Here is a 16,767-nt window from a genome sequence, read left to right as displayed (position 1 = left end):
GTCGAAGCTGCTGCTTCCAGGTCGAAGTTGCTTGTAAAGGGTTGTCATCTGCAAGAAAGATTGAGGGCTGACTTGGTGTGGAGGGGGTCTCTGTCTGGGTCTAGAGTCTTGGATTATCTCGAGAAACTATTGAAGGAAGAATTATTGATTGGATTTTCTCCTAGATAGGGGTTTTTCCTTGGCTATCCGATTACATCTGTTGTCCTTGTGTTATTGTCTTGGTAATTGCTTGATATCCTAAAAGATAAAAGAATCACAAGTAATTATCTATATAAGAAAATCTTTCTGCCTTTTTGATTTTCTAACATGGTTTCAGAGCTAAGGTGAAGGAGGAAAAAGGCAGTTTTGAGTATCTATTGGAAGGAATCTAAAGGATTGATCAAGGGATCATAGAAGGAGCTCTTATAAGAGAAGAAACTCACTATCTTCAAGGACAATGTCTAACATAATAAAGAGAGAACAAATTGGAAGGAGCATCAAACTGTAGGTCTTGGAAGAAGAGAATTGACCTCATTCTTGAAAAGTACAAGGTCTTGAATTTAGTCAAAGGAAGGTTGAAGAGACCTACTGAAGAAACCAGTGAGGTAGACAAGGTGAAGTATAGAGAGTCAGATATATTGGCGATGGCATTGATGGTAGAAAGCATAAAGGACAATCTTGTCCCATACATTTCGAATATAGACCATGCTCAAGAAATGTATGAAGCTTTGTCAAAATTATTCACTATCGAGAACATCGATCAAGTAGAAAGTTTAAAGAATGAGTTAAGGACTACAAAAATGACAAAGGATGATACTGTGGCTTCCTTCTTTGTGAGGATATCTAGAATTAGAGATGAACTTCAAGCCATAGATGAAATTGTACTGGAAAAGGAGCTAGTAATCACTGCATTATTGGGATTACCACCTACTTGGAGTTCTTTTGCTTTAGGTCTCAACAGTTGGAAAGAAGCTCCTACCTTCGAGCAATTATGGAATGCTTGCACCCAAGAAGAAATGAGAATCTCATTAGTATCCAACAATGAAGAAGAAAAGGTTTCAAATGCATACTCCGCTTCTCACAAGAAAGGAAACTCCAAGAAGTCAAGAGGGCCAAGAAGGAAGGTCGATATGTCCAAGATAGAATGCTATCAATGCCACAAAATAGGTCACTATAGAAGTGACTGTCCTGACAATCCGAAGAACAAGAAAAGAAGCAGGGATCAAGCCAATGTAGTTGAAGAAGGATTTCTAAAGAAGACTAAGCCCGAAGAACTGGATTTAATGGACTTACACTACTTAGTCCTTTGATTTAAGCTGTAGTTATTTTATTTTTGGTTTTTAGTATTTGTAGGTTTAACATATTTTGTAAAAACATTTTTATTTTGTTCTTATGGTTATAGGTATCCCTCAAGCTTGGAGGGAGCCCTCACCAACCTTCAAAGATAAGTATCTTACTACCTGTTTCATTTTTAGTTTTCCTTACTTGTCCAGTTTTGTTTGCATTAAATAATAATCACATTTCCACTCATATTTTCCCTGTTTAGGAAAAACTTGTTGAAGACTCAAGGAAGAAGGCCTCACAAGACAAAGCATTGGAATTATTAGGTTTGTTAAGAAACAAGAGGTATGTTTTGAACTACAAGTTTTTGCTCTCTTTATATTCATTCTTGATAAACTATTGCTAACATCATTGTGTCTAACTTTCTTGAATCTTAAAGATTCTTGATTGGGTGATTCATCATTAGATAAATCTACCCTCCTCATATCTTTTGATTACTCTTGTGGAACCCTAGAGAGGTTCATTGTGAAAAACCCTAACTCAAGGGTATGTCGATGATAATGTGTGAAACCCTAGCCTACTTAGGGTTATTGTTGAAGTCTAGAGAATATGCTTGATGCTTTGATGATGACATGTTTGGGGTTTTGACATGGTTAGTGAGACCCTAACTTGTTAGGGTTGAGTGGTAATGTCTGAAATCCCAAGCCTTTGAAGTATTAGGCTTTGCTATGTTTTGTATTGAAACCCTAGATCATTAGGGTTTGTTAGAATGTATAAGCAAGACCCTTATAATGTCCTAGAAATGAAATCCTTGGCATGTGTGTGTTTGTCCGATCAAACCCTAGTCTGATCAAGTTTGTTATATGTCTAACTTTTATTGATATTTGTGTCTTTGGGTTTGACTAACACATGTTATGATATGTTTGTGCATGATGATGAAATCCTAGATGTATGAGTTGACCTAATTGTTAATGGTCATGCGTCCTAGGGTTTGGAACTAAGCCCTAGTCGAAGGATGATAGTATTTGTGAATTCTAGGGTTTTGTAACTAAACCTTGGTAGAAGTCCAAATCTCTTATATATGATGACAATGTGATAACTTGAGATTTGTGTAAGATTCTAAAATCTGAATTTTAGTTATGATTGTTGAGAATTAGTAGAATCTAGGGTTTGCAACAAACCCTAGTGGAAACTTGTCATGTTGTTACTTTGAATTGAGCCGTGATTGATCTTGATTGTTAAAGCTCATGTATGAAATCTAGGGTTTTGCTCTAAATCCTATTGTAAGTCTAACATATGAATTCTAAAAGTTGTTAGATGGATTATAGATCTATATTTATTTGATTTTCTTTTAGGGTTTGCAATGGTTTGTAGTAGGGCATGTCATACCTCTGGAAGAAACATTGAAACCCTAGATGTAATGAAGGTTGTTATGAAATGCTCAAAGTTTTGATGATATAGTCTAGGGTTTATGACAAAAACCCTAGCAAGAAGTTGAAAAGTATGTGTAACTAAGTTTGAATATTTGATATCTAAAGCTAAATGCTTCCATGATTTTGATATGGTTAACTTCATGCTTCTATAGATTTGGTTGTACTTGCTATCTAAGTTGTACGGGTACATAATCTTCAAGATGATGAAGATGCTCGTAAAGTAAAGTTGATATAATAAGCATGATGAAGAAAGTTTTAATGGTCATGATAACTCTGATTGAAAGGATGGAAGCCATGAAAGATTCTCCGATGTCGTAGAAAAGAAGTTCAGCCCATTAAGTTAAGAGAGAGCTTGAATGAAAGAAATCTCCCTAAGTTGAGAGCGACCTTGGATGAAAATTAGATCCTCCCTGGTTAAGGGGAGTGATGGATATGGTTTTCTACTTCATGTGTCATGCACTAGACTAGGACTAGCAACTGTAAGTTTTAGTGAAGGCCACGAGTGAGAGAAGAAATTGGAGAATGCATTTCCCATTAAGTTAAGAGAGAGCTTGAATGAAAGAAATCTCCCTAAGTTGAGAGCGACCTTGGATGAAAATTAGATCCTCCCTGGTTAAGGGGAGTGATGGATATGGTTTTCTACTTCATGTGTCATGCACTAGACTAGGACTAGCAACTGTAAGTTTTAGTGAAGGCCACGAGTGAGAGAAGAAATTGGAGAATGCATTTTGAAGGGATGCTGAGATAAGAAAGAGCCAGATCTATTTATAGAATATGTTGCTGCATGAGAAGTAGGAAAGGAAGCTGTATGGTGGAGGAAACTCATGTCAAGATTCATTTACTTTGATCAAAGTTCAATGGTTTGAATGAAGCAAGTTTAAGATGGTCAATGATCCCTTGATCCTTTTCATTATAGGGAACAATGGGGTGGGACATTTCCTTAATATTTGCATAACAAAGAATTGTGGAGTCACTAGGGTAAATTCAAGGTTCCTTAAGAGATGCTTGCTCCACCCTACAGCATTGACTTTGATGTATATATTGTCATTATAAGAAACACCTCTTCAAATATTGAATTAAGGAGGTAGACCTGCTTCCTCCCCGACAACGACGCCAAGAATGTTGCCACACAATCTAGAAGGGTCCTAGGAGGGGTACCTAAGGGACAACTGCTAGACCAAATGACAACAATGGGACAAAGACCCATTGTCACCTTAGCCAATGTCCCCTTCTCTTTACAAACTTTCACGGATGGGAGGAGTCTTGATATGAAGGAAATCACTCGAAATGATAGGATCAATGACAAGGCAAGAAGTGATTTCCAAGGCCCATTCAAGGAGAGGCTCAATGCGTCAATAGAAGCTAAGGGCTCTCCAAGAAAGACCTATGAGGAAGACCTAGACCTAGGGTTAGGGATATTCAATAATAAAGAGTATGCCTAGGATCCAAACTTTCAAGGTGCGGGAAGACCACTCTAGGGGCTTTGCAAGATGAGTCCTCTTCAAAATAGGGGTTTTGCTCTACTAGAGATACCTAGAAATAAATCCAAGCAAGACCAAGGGTTTTTGAGTAATTGTGAGAGGAAGTCCTCCAATATGATCACTAGGTCAAGCTTAGGATAGGAAGGGGTCAAGAATGATTGATTTCTCAGAGTTTTATGTGCCAATGACCCTCAATAAGACCTCCAACCCAAGACGTTCAAGATGGCTTCCAAATATGTAGCTAAGGCTTGAGTTTTATTGTGAACCAACCATGGTAATTGCTCCAAACTTGGAGGGCCACTAGAGGAGACACCAATGCAAATGGCTATCCAAACATATTTCCAAGATCACCCCTCTAATGAAATTCGCAGGCAGCCCTAACTAGCTGTCTAGGGTAGGGGCCGAAATTTTGAAAAAGGAGAAAAATAGAAGGAGAAGGGGGGTGACCACCAAATTTTCTTGGACTAGTGCCGCACCCTTGGGCTACAGAGTCTGTGATTCAAAATTAGTGATGCCCTAGAAAGAACTTTTTAACATTTACTCATCCAAGATCTATGGATTTTTATGGAAGAAAAACAAGTTTTACTCCACTAGGAACATTCATCTACTTGTTATCAATTTTTAATATGCACAAATTTGCAATCTAACAATATTTAAAATAATATTCAATAATTAGGGCACAAAAGAAAGAGTTAGTTACAAAATTTCCACACATTAGACATTTTTCATGTAAAAACCTTCAACAAGGTTACTTACAAGATACCAAGAGATATATCCAATCCAAGATCAAGAAGATGGTTCCAAGAAAAAATGAAATTTCAGCTCCAAAAATATCGAAATGCATTAAGAGATCTCCAATAGACAACTAAGAGAAAAGTGTGAAATTCCTCCAAGAGAATTATATCCAAGAAGTGATGATGATGTTTGATACAAATGAGGTCTCACTTTATTTATACGAGCCTCTAAGAGTTTGAATTAGCATAAGATGCCCCTAAATTCACCTTAATGTGCAAAATAACAATAACTTTGGTGACAAGCCCACTAAATAGCTAGCCATAAAAGTGTAAGATAAGCCATCCAAAGTGAAGTCGAAATGATGTAGCAATGGTGAAGGATGGCCGTTGGAAGGCCTAATCAAGTCCTCAAGGTGCCATGATGAAGAAGAGGGCTTCATAAGGGGGTGGCCCCTTGATCTCCAATAAAAACATCATGTGGTGCTCTGAAGTGGCTCAACCTTCAAGGGCACGAAGAATGGTCTCATGGGTCTCCTGATGAAGAATAAGCCTGTAGACTACTCCAAATGAGGGCACAAAAGATGGTGCTTGCCCATGTCTCAGGATGAGACAAACCTCCTCTAGGCCTCAGATTAGCTGCCAAACCTTGTATACAATGCTACGCTGATTGGGGGCACTTCGGGTCCAAGGGCATCATCTCTCATATAATGTGGGCAGTGAACAAGCTACTGCGGGTGCTAAGGCTACCCATGGCATGAGATAATGCCCTGTCACATGATGGAAACCCATGGCTCTCAATGCTTCCCCTACAAGTGTCAATATGATCCTCTAGCGGGCTTGGATCTTGAGGAAGGGATCAAGCCAACTTTGCTGAAGAAGGAGACTCAAAGAAAGTCAAGCCCGAAGAGTCAGACATTAGGGACTTACACAACTAAGTCCTTTGCTTGTAGCTTTATATATCTTGTTTTATGTGTTTTAGAATTTATAGGTTTTAACATATTTTTGGAAAAGATATTTTTATTGTTTTTATAAGTTTGTAGGTGTCCCTCAAGCTTTGGAGGGAGCCCCCAACAACTCCCAAAGATAAGTATCTCATTTCCTTTCAATCTTTGAGTTCATGAATTCATTTAGTTTTTGCTTATCTTAAATACTAATCACCATTCTCCCTCTATTGTCTTGATTAGGAAAATCATCTGCAAGTAGTATGAAGTAGGATCTCTCAAGACATGGTTGGTCAAGGAACTAAGGTATGCTTTAATACATTGATTGAAAGGATTATTCATTTGATAATCTATTACTAACATTGTTATGTTTACCTATATTGAATCATAGTGATTCTTGTTTGGGTGATTCATCTCTTGATAAATCTACCCACCCCACTCATATTCTTAACTGATTTTGTAGAACCCTAGACAGGTTTTTGGGTATGTTAATGTGAATGTCTGAAAACCCTAAACTCCTTAGGGTGATTGTGAAATGCTATTTGATGTCATGTTTGGGATTTTGGTATGATCGGGAAAATCTAACTTGTTAAGGTTGAATGATAAGGTCTAAAATCCCGAACCTTTGAAGTTTTGGTAATGTTGGTTTTCCTACGTTTCTACATTGAAACCCTAGCTCATTAGGGTTTGGTGGAATGTGTGAGCAAGCTCATTAGAGTTTGGTGGAATGTGTGAGCAAGACCCTTATATTTTCATAGAAATGATTTCCTTGATATGTGTGTTTGTCTGATCAAACCTAGTCTAATCTAGTTTGTAACTTTGTATATCTAACTCTTATTGATCATTGTGAAGTTGGGTTTGACTAACACATGATATGAAATGCATTTGCATGATGATGAAATCTAGGCATATATAGATATGTCCTTTTGGTGGAAACCCTAGCTTGGTCTAGGTCGGATATATTAATGTTGTCGGACATATGATATGATTATGTATTATATGTATGAATTCCTAGATATGTGTGTTGACCTAGTTATTGATGGTCATAAGTCTTAGGATTTAATGGAAATCCTTGTCTGAGATTCTAGGATGATGATATTTGGAAATCTAGGGTTTTATAGCTAAACCCTAGTGAAGTTAAATTGTCTAGTATGTGTGATATAACAATCTGAAATCTATTAAATGATTGTTGAAAATGAAAATATAGGGCTTTGTAGTTAAATCCTAGTAGTAACATTATCTAGTGTGAAATGTAACAATCTGAGATCTATGTATTTAATGATTGTTGAAATTGTGAAAATGGAATTCTAGGGTTTTGGAGTTGAACCTTAGTCAAAGTAAAATCTCTAAAATATGATGATTTGAGATTTGTGTAAGATTGTTGAAATTGTGAAAATGGAATTCTAGGGTTTTGGAGTTGGACCTTAGTCGAAGTAGAAATCTCTGATGAATGGTGGCAATATGATAATTTGAGATTTGTGAAAGATTGTTGAAATTTGAGTTTTGAATATTGATCAGAAATCTAGGGTTTACAACTAACCCTAGTGGAAGCTGGTCAGGTTAATGACTAAGCTGTGATTGACTTTGATTGATTCTTTTGTATGAAATCTAGGATTTGTATGAATCCCTAGCGATAAGTTTAACATATGAATTTGAAAGGTTGTTATATGCCTTGTAGATCTATATTTGTGTGAATTGTTTCTAGGGTTTGCGATATGTTGAAGGAAGGTATGTCATACCTTTGGAAGAAACATTGAAACCCTAGATGGAATGATTATGAAGTAGTCTAGGGTTTATGATAAAGTCCTTAGCAAGATGTTGAAGAGTATATGTCTTTTGTTTGTAATTAAGTTTGGGTATCTGATATGTATAAAGATGAAATGCTTCCGTAATTCTGATATGGCTAACATCATGCTTTCGTAGATTTGGTTGTACTTGCTATTTAAGTTGTGTAGGTACACAATCTTCAATATGGTGAAGATGCTCATTGATGTGATAAGCATGATGGGGATGATGATAACTCTGATATGGTTGGAAGCCACGAAAGATTCTTCGATGACAAAAAGAAGAAGCTGATCTCCCTAAGAAAGCATGAATAGAAGAGAACTTCCTAAGATTAAGAGGGAGTTTGGATAAAATGATGCTTTCTGGTTGAGAGGGAGGGCATAACTTGATTTTAAATGAAGAACGAATGTTGGAGGATATGTTGCTGCATGAGGAGTAGGAAAAGAAAGTATTGATGAATCTTCTATCAAAGATTCGGTTGATAGTCCTACTGAGCTGAGGAGCAGCATTGAGTATGACCCCAAAGGCTTGTTTTGATGATGTACATGTGAAAGTTTATTATTGATTGGGGTTGTGTTTGAACAGGTGAATCTCTCGAAGGTTTTGATAGCATGTTGGTTACCAATCAGTTTGATTGGGAGAGATTGGGCATTCTTGATCTGCTAGATCAAGGGGTGCTGAGGCTTTGTGAGTGAAGCATTGCCTAGGAAGACATTTGGCTGGCATTTTGTGTTGATGTCTGGGTCCTGAAGTTGGAAAAGTAGTGTTAGTTAGAGCTTTGTTTTGGATACACACCTGGATTTTTGGGTTGATGGTTAGCAAGTAAGCCCGAGGGTACCTAAAGGCGCTGAAAGCTTGAGTCCATCTTAGTCCCACCTGGATAGATTGCGTTGGTCAGGAATCTAGTATATGGCATTGTGGTGCCTAAACTGTTGAGTGACTGTTTGGATAGATTGCCCTGGTCAAAAATCTAGTCCATGGCATTGCGGCGCCTAAAGTTCTTCATGGTTCATATAGTTTGAGATCTTCCATTGTATTTGTACATTATTAATACCTCCCTAGTTAAGAGGGAGTGTTGGAAAAAATAACTATGTTCGGTATTCATTAATGTACTTGAGTCATCATGTAATGTACTTGTCAAAAGAATAAAGAAAAGAATTATTATTATTATTATTATTGTGACTTATTAAAGCATGGGTTTCATGCTTGGGTCACCATGTTTTAGGTCAAAGTCCCCATTGAGGACTTCTAGGATTTATTTTGAGTCTATAGAGTCATTGTGAATTTAAAGAGACCCTCCTTGGGCTTTTGAATCATGTAAAAAGTTTAAGTATTGAGTCAAATATGAATTATGTAACCTCCATACCATGTCGGCCTAAGAGAAGATCAAGTCGGCCTAAGGAACGTATTCAACCCCACAAGAAGCTTATAAAAACAAGCTCATTGAATTCATTTGGAGCAGCATTCTCTCACACAAGTTCGAATTCTCCTGTAACTGGGAAGAAGTGAGAAAATCTCTTGTAGCTGGGAAGAAGTGCGAAGTTGTCTTGTAGCTGGGAAGAAGTGCGAAGTTGTCTTGTAGCTGGGAAAAGGTGCGAAGTCTGCTGCCGGAGAGTCGAAGTGAATGCGAGTTTGGGGAAGTCTAAGGAGAGAAGGAAAATCGAAATTTTGGTGTTTCTCTTTCTCTGTTTCATGTCTTGGATTGGGAGATCGAAGTCTTCCAAGTTTCACTGTTGCTAGAAGCTGCCAGTTGTCGTAAATTGTTGCCTAGTCGAAGTTTTTGGAAAGATGTCGAAATTCTGGGAAGCTGACTTGGTGTGGAGGGAAGGTCTGGTCTTGGTCTAGGGTGAAGAGTCTCAAAGAATACTATTGAAAGGAAGGATTATCTTAACTAGGTTTTTCCCCTTGAGGGTGGTTTTGCCCCTAGCATGTGCCTACATCTGGTGTCTATTGTTTTATGTGCTGTTGCTTTTGGTAATTACTTAATGAACTAAAGAAAGAAGATATAAAGAATCGTAATAATAAGAAACATCACAAGTAATTATCAAGAACAAGAAAATCTTTCTGTCTTTCTGATTTTCTAACAGGGGCTCTAGGGAATGAGAGCATGATATGTATGATATCATTGTGATTTCCCCCTTAAGGTGGGGCAGTTCATCGCCCATCAAGGGTTGGAACATACACGGGTTCCTTAATGATGCAGGGGGCACTCTTAGGGGCCCTAGCAACTAGGGTGATGGTCATAATGATAGAGGGTAGAGCTCACATTTGGCTTTTGCCCACGTGCTAAATTTATTGTCCCGACCATATTTTGCATTTTTTGGTACATTGCTTGTTGTATGTGGACATATTATGCTTTTATCTTTTTTTTTTTAGTTACATCAACCTCCGGGGTATCGTTCCAGGGCTGACACAGACATGTGGATAAGGGGAGGGGGATACTAGAGCCTTGTGGACCTAGTGGTCATGTGGACCCAGAGAGGGAATGATGAAATGGGGTATGTAATGTGCGGAGTAGAGTGAAAAATGTGGAACAGGAAAATGGGACCATGCTACCTAAATCGGGGTTTCCCAAGTAATCCCCATCCTAAAGCTGTAAGCCAGTAGGGGAGATCTCACGGGACTAGGGTTGAAGATTAACTCCCCAGTTGAGGTAGGGGAACAAGATTACAGTTGAAACCCTTCCTCCTTCCATGTCACCCAGTAATCCATACCCAAGTGTGCCCAAGAAAAACAAGCATAAGCACCCAATTACATAATGAAAATCGTACCTTTAGGATTGGATGACCTACCTTCAAACATATGATCTCGACAGATGAGCGAGGGGACATATGACTGGCTCAGGGAGCGGAGATATCTGGCATAGCATCGCTACATTGGGGGCTGTCAGGGGCTGCTGGTTGCCGGCTAAAGACAAATCTAGGAGAAAAAAATTCTCCTATGGGGTCCACCCACTGGTGGTGGGTAACAGGTAACAAGACACACCTCAAAGATGAATGTATCAAATAGTTTCTTTGTAAACAACCCTCTTCTACCATATGACCTACTTCCAAGTAGTTGTTTATGACTCACTAGTTCTCTCATTTTATCCAATGCCTTGTGATTCTGTTGGCACATGATTGATTGGCACTGTTTTCCTTTTTCTTTGCATTCCTTTTTTTTGTGCTTCATTTTCCTATCTTGTGCTTATTTCATTTCTATTGCCATCCTATTTCATATGCTACAACTACCACCTAATTTTCTTAGACTAACTCTTCATTAAATCACATTGTGCCCCATCCTATAGCCTAGCAATGCCACCTGTTAGGGAAGCGCCCCTTTCGAGTTGGGGAAGAGCTGACCTAAAGAGAGAGGAAGAGCTACCGAGTGACAATATGTAGCCTACTTGAGTTGCACAAACTAGCCCCTTGATGTGTGCGAATTTATATCATGTGGGGGTGCTAGATTTTGTTGTAACAAGGCCCACTCATGTATACCACCTTTATGTGGTTCAGTTAAGGCTAAGTTTAAGAAATGATTACACATATCTCAATATAATAGAAATTAGACAAAGCAAGGGTAATAAATAATTTCCTTCTAAAAATAAAAACACAAAAAGGTGCATATTCAAACTCTAGGGCAAGAACAATGATCAACCCCCTAGGACATTTTTCTGGGAGAAGGATCCCCACGTGTCAATGCAATCCAGTTTTCCTGTGTTCATGAAAATTGTTAATATGCAATGATTAGGCACAAACCGTTTTCATTGAAGTGCAAAACTGTCATGATGCAAACCATAACATAAGTATCAAGATGTTGCATCCCCTTACTATTTCATTTAAAATGATTATGCCACAGTGATCTGGCCGTTAAAGGGTATATTACACACGATGAGAATGTGCCTAATAAACATGGAGTTGTCTTAACCCTGAGCTTTACCTCAAAATAAAAAGTGAAAAGAAAAATGATACACTTAATTTAAGTCAAAGATTTATAATAGTTAGAGCACTGTAGTGTTTTGATTCTATGTCACCCAATTAAATTGTTTGGCTGTCCATCTCTTAAAGCAAAGGTGCATTCCTTGAATATGTTGCAGGTTTTCATTTTTTCCTGCATTTAGTTTGCTTCGAAGTTCGTGTGCACATCGTAGAAAACTTGGTGCACAGCATCGTAGATACTTTGTGGAGAGTTTTATGTGGCTTATTCTGTGTGCATCAATGGTCTGCAGGTTTGTCTGATGATCCAACAAATGGAGATGCACACGTCTCTGTTAAGAGCAACTCGGGGCTTAATGTCATGATCATATGTTTTGCAATTCTGGCAGTTGTAGGTATAGCAACAGTTCTTTATAAGAAATGGCAAAAGAAAAAGAGAGAAGAACAACATGCACGCCTACTGAAACTATTTGAAGAAGATGATGATCTTGAGGCTGAACTGGGCCTTAGAGATGAGTTTTAATTGCAAAGAACTTATCAACTGTATTATATTTTCAGGCACAGGAATTAGGGAATGTTGTTATGCCAAATGCTGTATAGATTAGTTAATGTTCAAGGCAATGGTTTCTGTTCTGGCTACAAATATTATTTATGGACTAATTTGAAATGTATGTTGATTCATTTTCTAAGGTCGATTTTCCTGTGGCAGTGCAGTAAAGCTTTATCTGTTATGAATTTGAGGAGGCTGATATTAAGCATCTCATGCTTCTCGTGTAGTTTACTGGATCTTTGTAAAACAAATAATACTAAGTTGTTCAGCAAAACTTGAGTAGTTTTCATTTGAAGGATGCCAACATAGGCCTCTCATTTCTTAGTTTGGGGTAAGTTATAAAATTTTGTAACCTGCTGCAATTATCTTCCTAATACCTTTTTGTTTTTCTGGTATATGTTAATGTTGGAGTTAAAACGAACTTGTTCATTGGCTTTTTTTTTGGTTATTGAGGCTGACATGGAGTGAGTTTATTTATTAGAAGATTATCATGCTTTTGGGTTCCAGAAATGTTTAGACATTTTTTGCCACTTTGAGTCTCCATAGTTGTGAAGAAGCCTGTAATTTTAAAAATGATTGGTTTTTATATCTGGTGAATTGTTTGAACAACTATTTTTCTAACCCGGTAAATTTAAAGCCCATCACGAACAAAGGATGAGCTCCCAGATTGGCTGCAGGAGGATACATCTGCTTCCAACATTCAAAAATCTAATGGATATTTTTTCCTGAAATGCTGCTTATACATCATAGGTCAGTGAGTTATCACACGAACAACACAGGTACTGGGAAGTTCTCTCCTCAAAAATTGCCACAAGACCAGGCATATGCTCTTGCACATCAATCTAAAGGGACTCAAACATCACAACGGAAAACACTGTGTTTGGCTTTCACAAGCAAAGGCAATTCCTGCTTAAAACTGCTCAAATCTTCTAAGATAAGGGGAAGGATACTCCTGAAAGGTGATTTTATATCAATGTTTTCAAAAAATGGCGATGGCAAGCAACTCGACTCAGTGCCACGAGGATTTGCAACCTTTTGTAATCATCCAAGTGTCTCCCAGTAGGGAACCCATCAATGAGATAGGGGCAGTGAATAAGAAGTGAGACATGAAGAAGCATGATTGGAGGTCACCTTCCTACCAAATCTCAGACTTGCCTGAAAATGCTCCCAAGTTGAAGCTAAAACCAAACTAGGGTTTACCTTAGGGCAAACAACTAGGGCAAAATTTTTTATGGATGAAATTGAATTGAATGCCTATCAAAAGGGGTGATTTTGTGGCAAGCACTATCCTCTTGACATTGACTCTTCTACACTGAAAATTCTTCTTCCCCGGGAATTCACATCAAGCCTTGTCTTGATTGCTTGGCCTTAAAGGGGCCACATTAGGTCAAGAGAAATAAGAGAGAAAATTTATGGATAAAGAGTAGAGTTGATCAGCATCAAGGAGAGCATCAAGGAGGGCCAGCGCATAGTCCTAGGGTCAATGGAGTCTATTGATTGTTAAAATTGATTTAATCTTGCAGAGTAAGGATATTTTGATGCCCTAGCATCGAAACCCTAACTATCACGTTTGTGGGGGATCAAAGATCACTTGGGAGAGCTAACATGAGATCACCAAGGGGATTGCCATTCACATATCATACTATGAGTAATGCATGCAATAATATGACCTAGTTTCCAATAAATTGATCTTCAACAAAATTAGGGCACAAAATTACATTAGATCATCAATTCATTCCATACATTAGACATGAAATTAGAAATTTGCAATAAACAAGGTACCTACAAGACTATGCATGAAACAATACAATTATTGATCCAAAGTGACCTCTCCAGAGATGAACAAATGCTCAAGACAATTTTCGCTCCATAGATCACATCTTTCTCATTAGAACAAGAGGTTGAAATCTCTAAAGAGGTCAAATTATCCAAGTCCAAGTGATGATGATTGACAAGATGATCTCTCCTCTATTTATATGAGGAGGAACAATGTCTAATTAGCGTGAAAGGCCCTAGATCTCAAGTAAAATTTCAATGATGAATTGGATTACAAGCTAACCCCCAGTCAAAACATAAAACCAAGTGAAATTCCCACAATTGTGAGCTGAAATGCTGACATAATCCATGCGTAGGGCTATATGAGGCATGCAATGAACCTTCTTGGTGCCAAGCAAGGTGTAGAAGCCTTATAAAATTGCGATTGAAGGTTGGCCTTCACATTTATGTCAAATCTCTCTGTGGGCCCCAAATTTCACCTTGGGGGACAAAATGTCGTCTCATGGGTCTCCAAATGGCCATAGTGTCAATCCTTGCTCCAATGCCGAGGGCTTCCAAGGTGGTGCTAGATCTCCTTTGTCTCAAGGTTTGAGACCGTCCTCCTCTAGGCTTTGGATCAACCGCCATCTCTTAGGAAATGCTAAGGTCGACCTGTGGGCATGCTAGTCCAGGGGCATCATCCCGGAGAGTCATCGAATGTAATGCAATGTGGGAGAACATCCTGGGTGCAGAAGGTGTCCAAGGGTAGGTGTGATGTGCTACTATTGCTTGGAGACCCAAGGCTCTCAATACTTCACCTCTGGGTGCCAATATACTTCTCAAATGCATTGGGTACCTGTGGGTAGGGTGCCCAAAGCTTGGGCTGCGGAACCACTTGACAATCACAACATAAACTCTAGTGAAAACAACTAATCATTAGGGACATTAGTAATTTTTACATCTAAGTGTACTAGTCTTGAATTTAAAGGGTTATCTAACATTTAAATAAGATTTCCCTTCCAAAATTAGGGCTTTGAACTCACAATGGTGTTTCCTCCCTAGGTAGGAGTGGCTAAAGGATCACCTTGTTAAGTGTTTCCAACCTCCAAGGAGAAGTAACATTTGATCAGTCCACCTTTAAATCGATAGCTGTTAGTGAATAATAATGGTACAGAGGGGAAAAGACTTCATGGATAAGTGCCATGGTCAAAGGGACCAACATGACGGGGATCCACATCTTGAGTGTATAGATGTGAGGAGGGAGCAATATGCATGAGTTACCAACTCGACCCTTGTATTTCATCACATGAATGGAGATGATGTACAGGAAGTGGATGGATGGAATAATGAAGGAAATCTTGAGAATTTTGGCCCTATAGCCATGAAATATGCCAATGTGTATAATCTCGCAAAATGAAAAAAAAGTCAGCAGACATGGTATAAACTCTTTCCTTGTGTTTTCTCTTTTGTTTTTTTTTTTTGTTCTTTTTTCTTTTCGTTTCTTTCTTCTTGATACACACAGGCTACCTCAGAGGAGGTTTTGAACCTGGATGCCTTCCCTTGCTGCCTCAAGGGAGGTTTTCACCTACGGATCTTTATTTTTTTCTTTTCTTCTTTTTTCTCCTAGGTTGCCTCAAAGAGGTTTTCAACCCAAGAGTTGGCCTCATATGCTTCAGAGTTTTTCATCCAAGCCTTTTTTTTTCTTTTTTCAAAATAAATATCTAAAAGTTTTGTGGACTGAAAGCTATGCCACTCCCAATCAAATTAAATTCTCTACTGATGTATTGATGAATTCTGACTTAGACATATGTTTCTTGTATAACTTTAGCCTATAATCATTGACAAGAAATGGGATCCCTTCCTCATCAATGGTTTTGATTTGGACAACTCCATTGTCATGACATTTTTCTACCAGGTATGGGCCTAACCATCTTGTCATTAATTTTCCTTTAAAATCTTTGAACCTAGAATCATATAACAAGGTCCAATCCCCTTCTTGAAAAATGTTTTCCTTGATATGCTTATCATGCCAAACCTTCCTTTGCAATTCTATAACTTCAGTGTGTAGGAGGGTCTGCATTTTGAACTCATCCAAGCCATTCAATTTGAGAAGCTTGTCTTATTGTGCTCTGGTGACATCTAAGTCTAATTGGGATTCCATTCTCAAAGTTTCATATTAAAACTCAATAGATAGCATAGATTCCTTCCCATAAACTAAATCATATGGAGTGAACCCAATAGTTGTCTTCCAAGTGGTGTTATAGGCCCAAGTGACCTCCACTAATTTGTCTGCTCAACTTATCCTATTGCTACTCACAACCTTGGTGAAGATGCTCCCCAATGCCCTATTTGTAACCTCTACTTGTCCATTTTCTTGAGGGTGATAGGCAGTAGATGTTTTTTGTTTGATATTATGCATCCTCAGGAGATTCTTATAAAAATGTGACGTGAGTTGAGCCCCCTAATCAGTGAATAGATCCCTTGGATACCCAAACTTGTAGAAACTATTATCCCTTAAGAACTCAACCAATTTCTCCTCTATTGTTGCTTTGACACCTTTTGTCTCAGCCCATTTTATCAAGTAATCAATGCACACAATGATGTACTTTTTCTGCCCTGATGATTGATTAAGATGTCCAATGAAATCCATGCCCCACTTTCCAAATGTCTCTAAGGCCACTTGCGTTTGTAGAGGCATCTCATCCCTGGGTGTGGGTTTCCCCATCCTTCGACACTTATCACATCTACTGGTATACCTTCTTGCATATTGATGGAGAGTGGGCTAGTAGTATCCAACTTGTAAAGCTTTGAAGCTGTTCTCTTGACAACAAAATGACCCCCAGAGGGCCCATCATGGCAGGCTGAGGATGTTAAAGATATCCTATTCCCTGACACATCTCCTAAAAATATGATC

At 38.4% G+C, this 16,767-nt stretch overlaps 1 protein-coding gene across 1 annotated transcript in view; it reads left to right on the top strand.

Annotated features, from left to right (window-relative positions):
• Positions 1 to 12,237, top strand: part of LOC149180793 (uncharacterized) — a 50,457-nt gene extending 38,220 nt beyond the window's left edge. The window contains exon 2 of the mRNA XM_089416297.1: positions 11,842 to 12,237. Within this exon, the coding sequence (XP_089272423.1) occupies positions 11,842 to 12,071 (230 nt within the window). The 3' untranslated portion in view covers positions 12,072 to 12,237. The remainder of the gene's footprint in view (positions 1 to 11,841) is intronic.
• Positions 12,238 to 16,767: the final 4,530 nt, after the last annotated feature.

The sequence above is a fragment of the Pinus tabuliformis genome, chromosome 3_2 (genome assembly GCF_031772625.1).
Source record: "Pinus tabuliformis cultivar Carrire ecotype Pingquan chromosome 3_2, CPIR1, whole genome shotgun sequence".
Taxonomy (NCBI): Eukaryota; Viridiplantae; Streptophyta; class Pinopsida; order Pinales; family Pinaceae; genus Pinus; species Pinus tabuliformis.
Note: the sequence above shows the minus strand (reverse complement) of the source record. Positions and strands in the feature narration are given on the sequence as shown.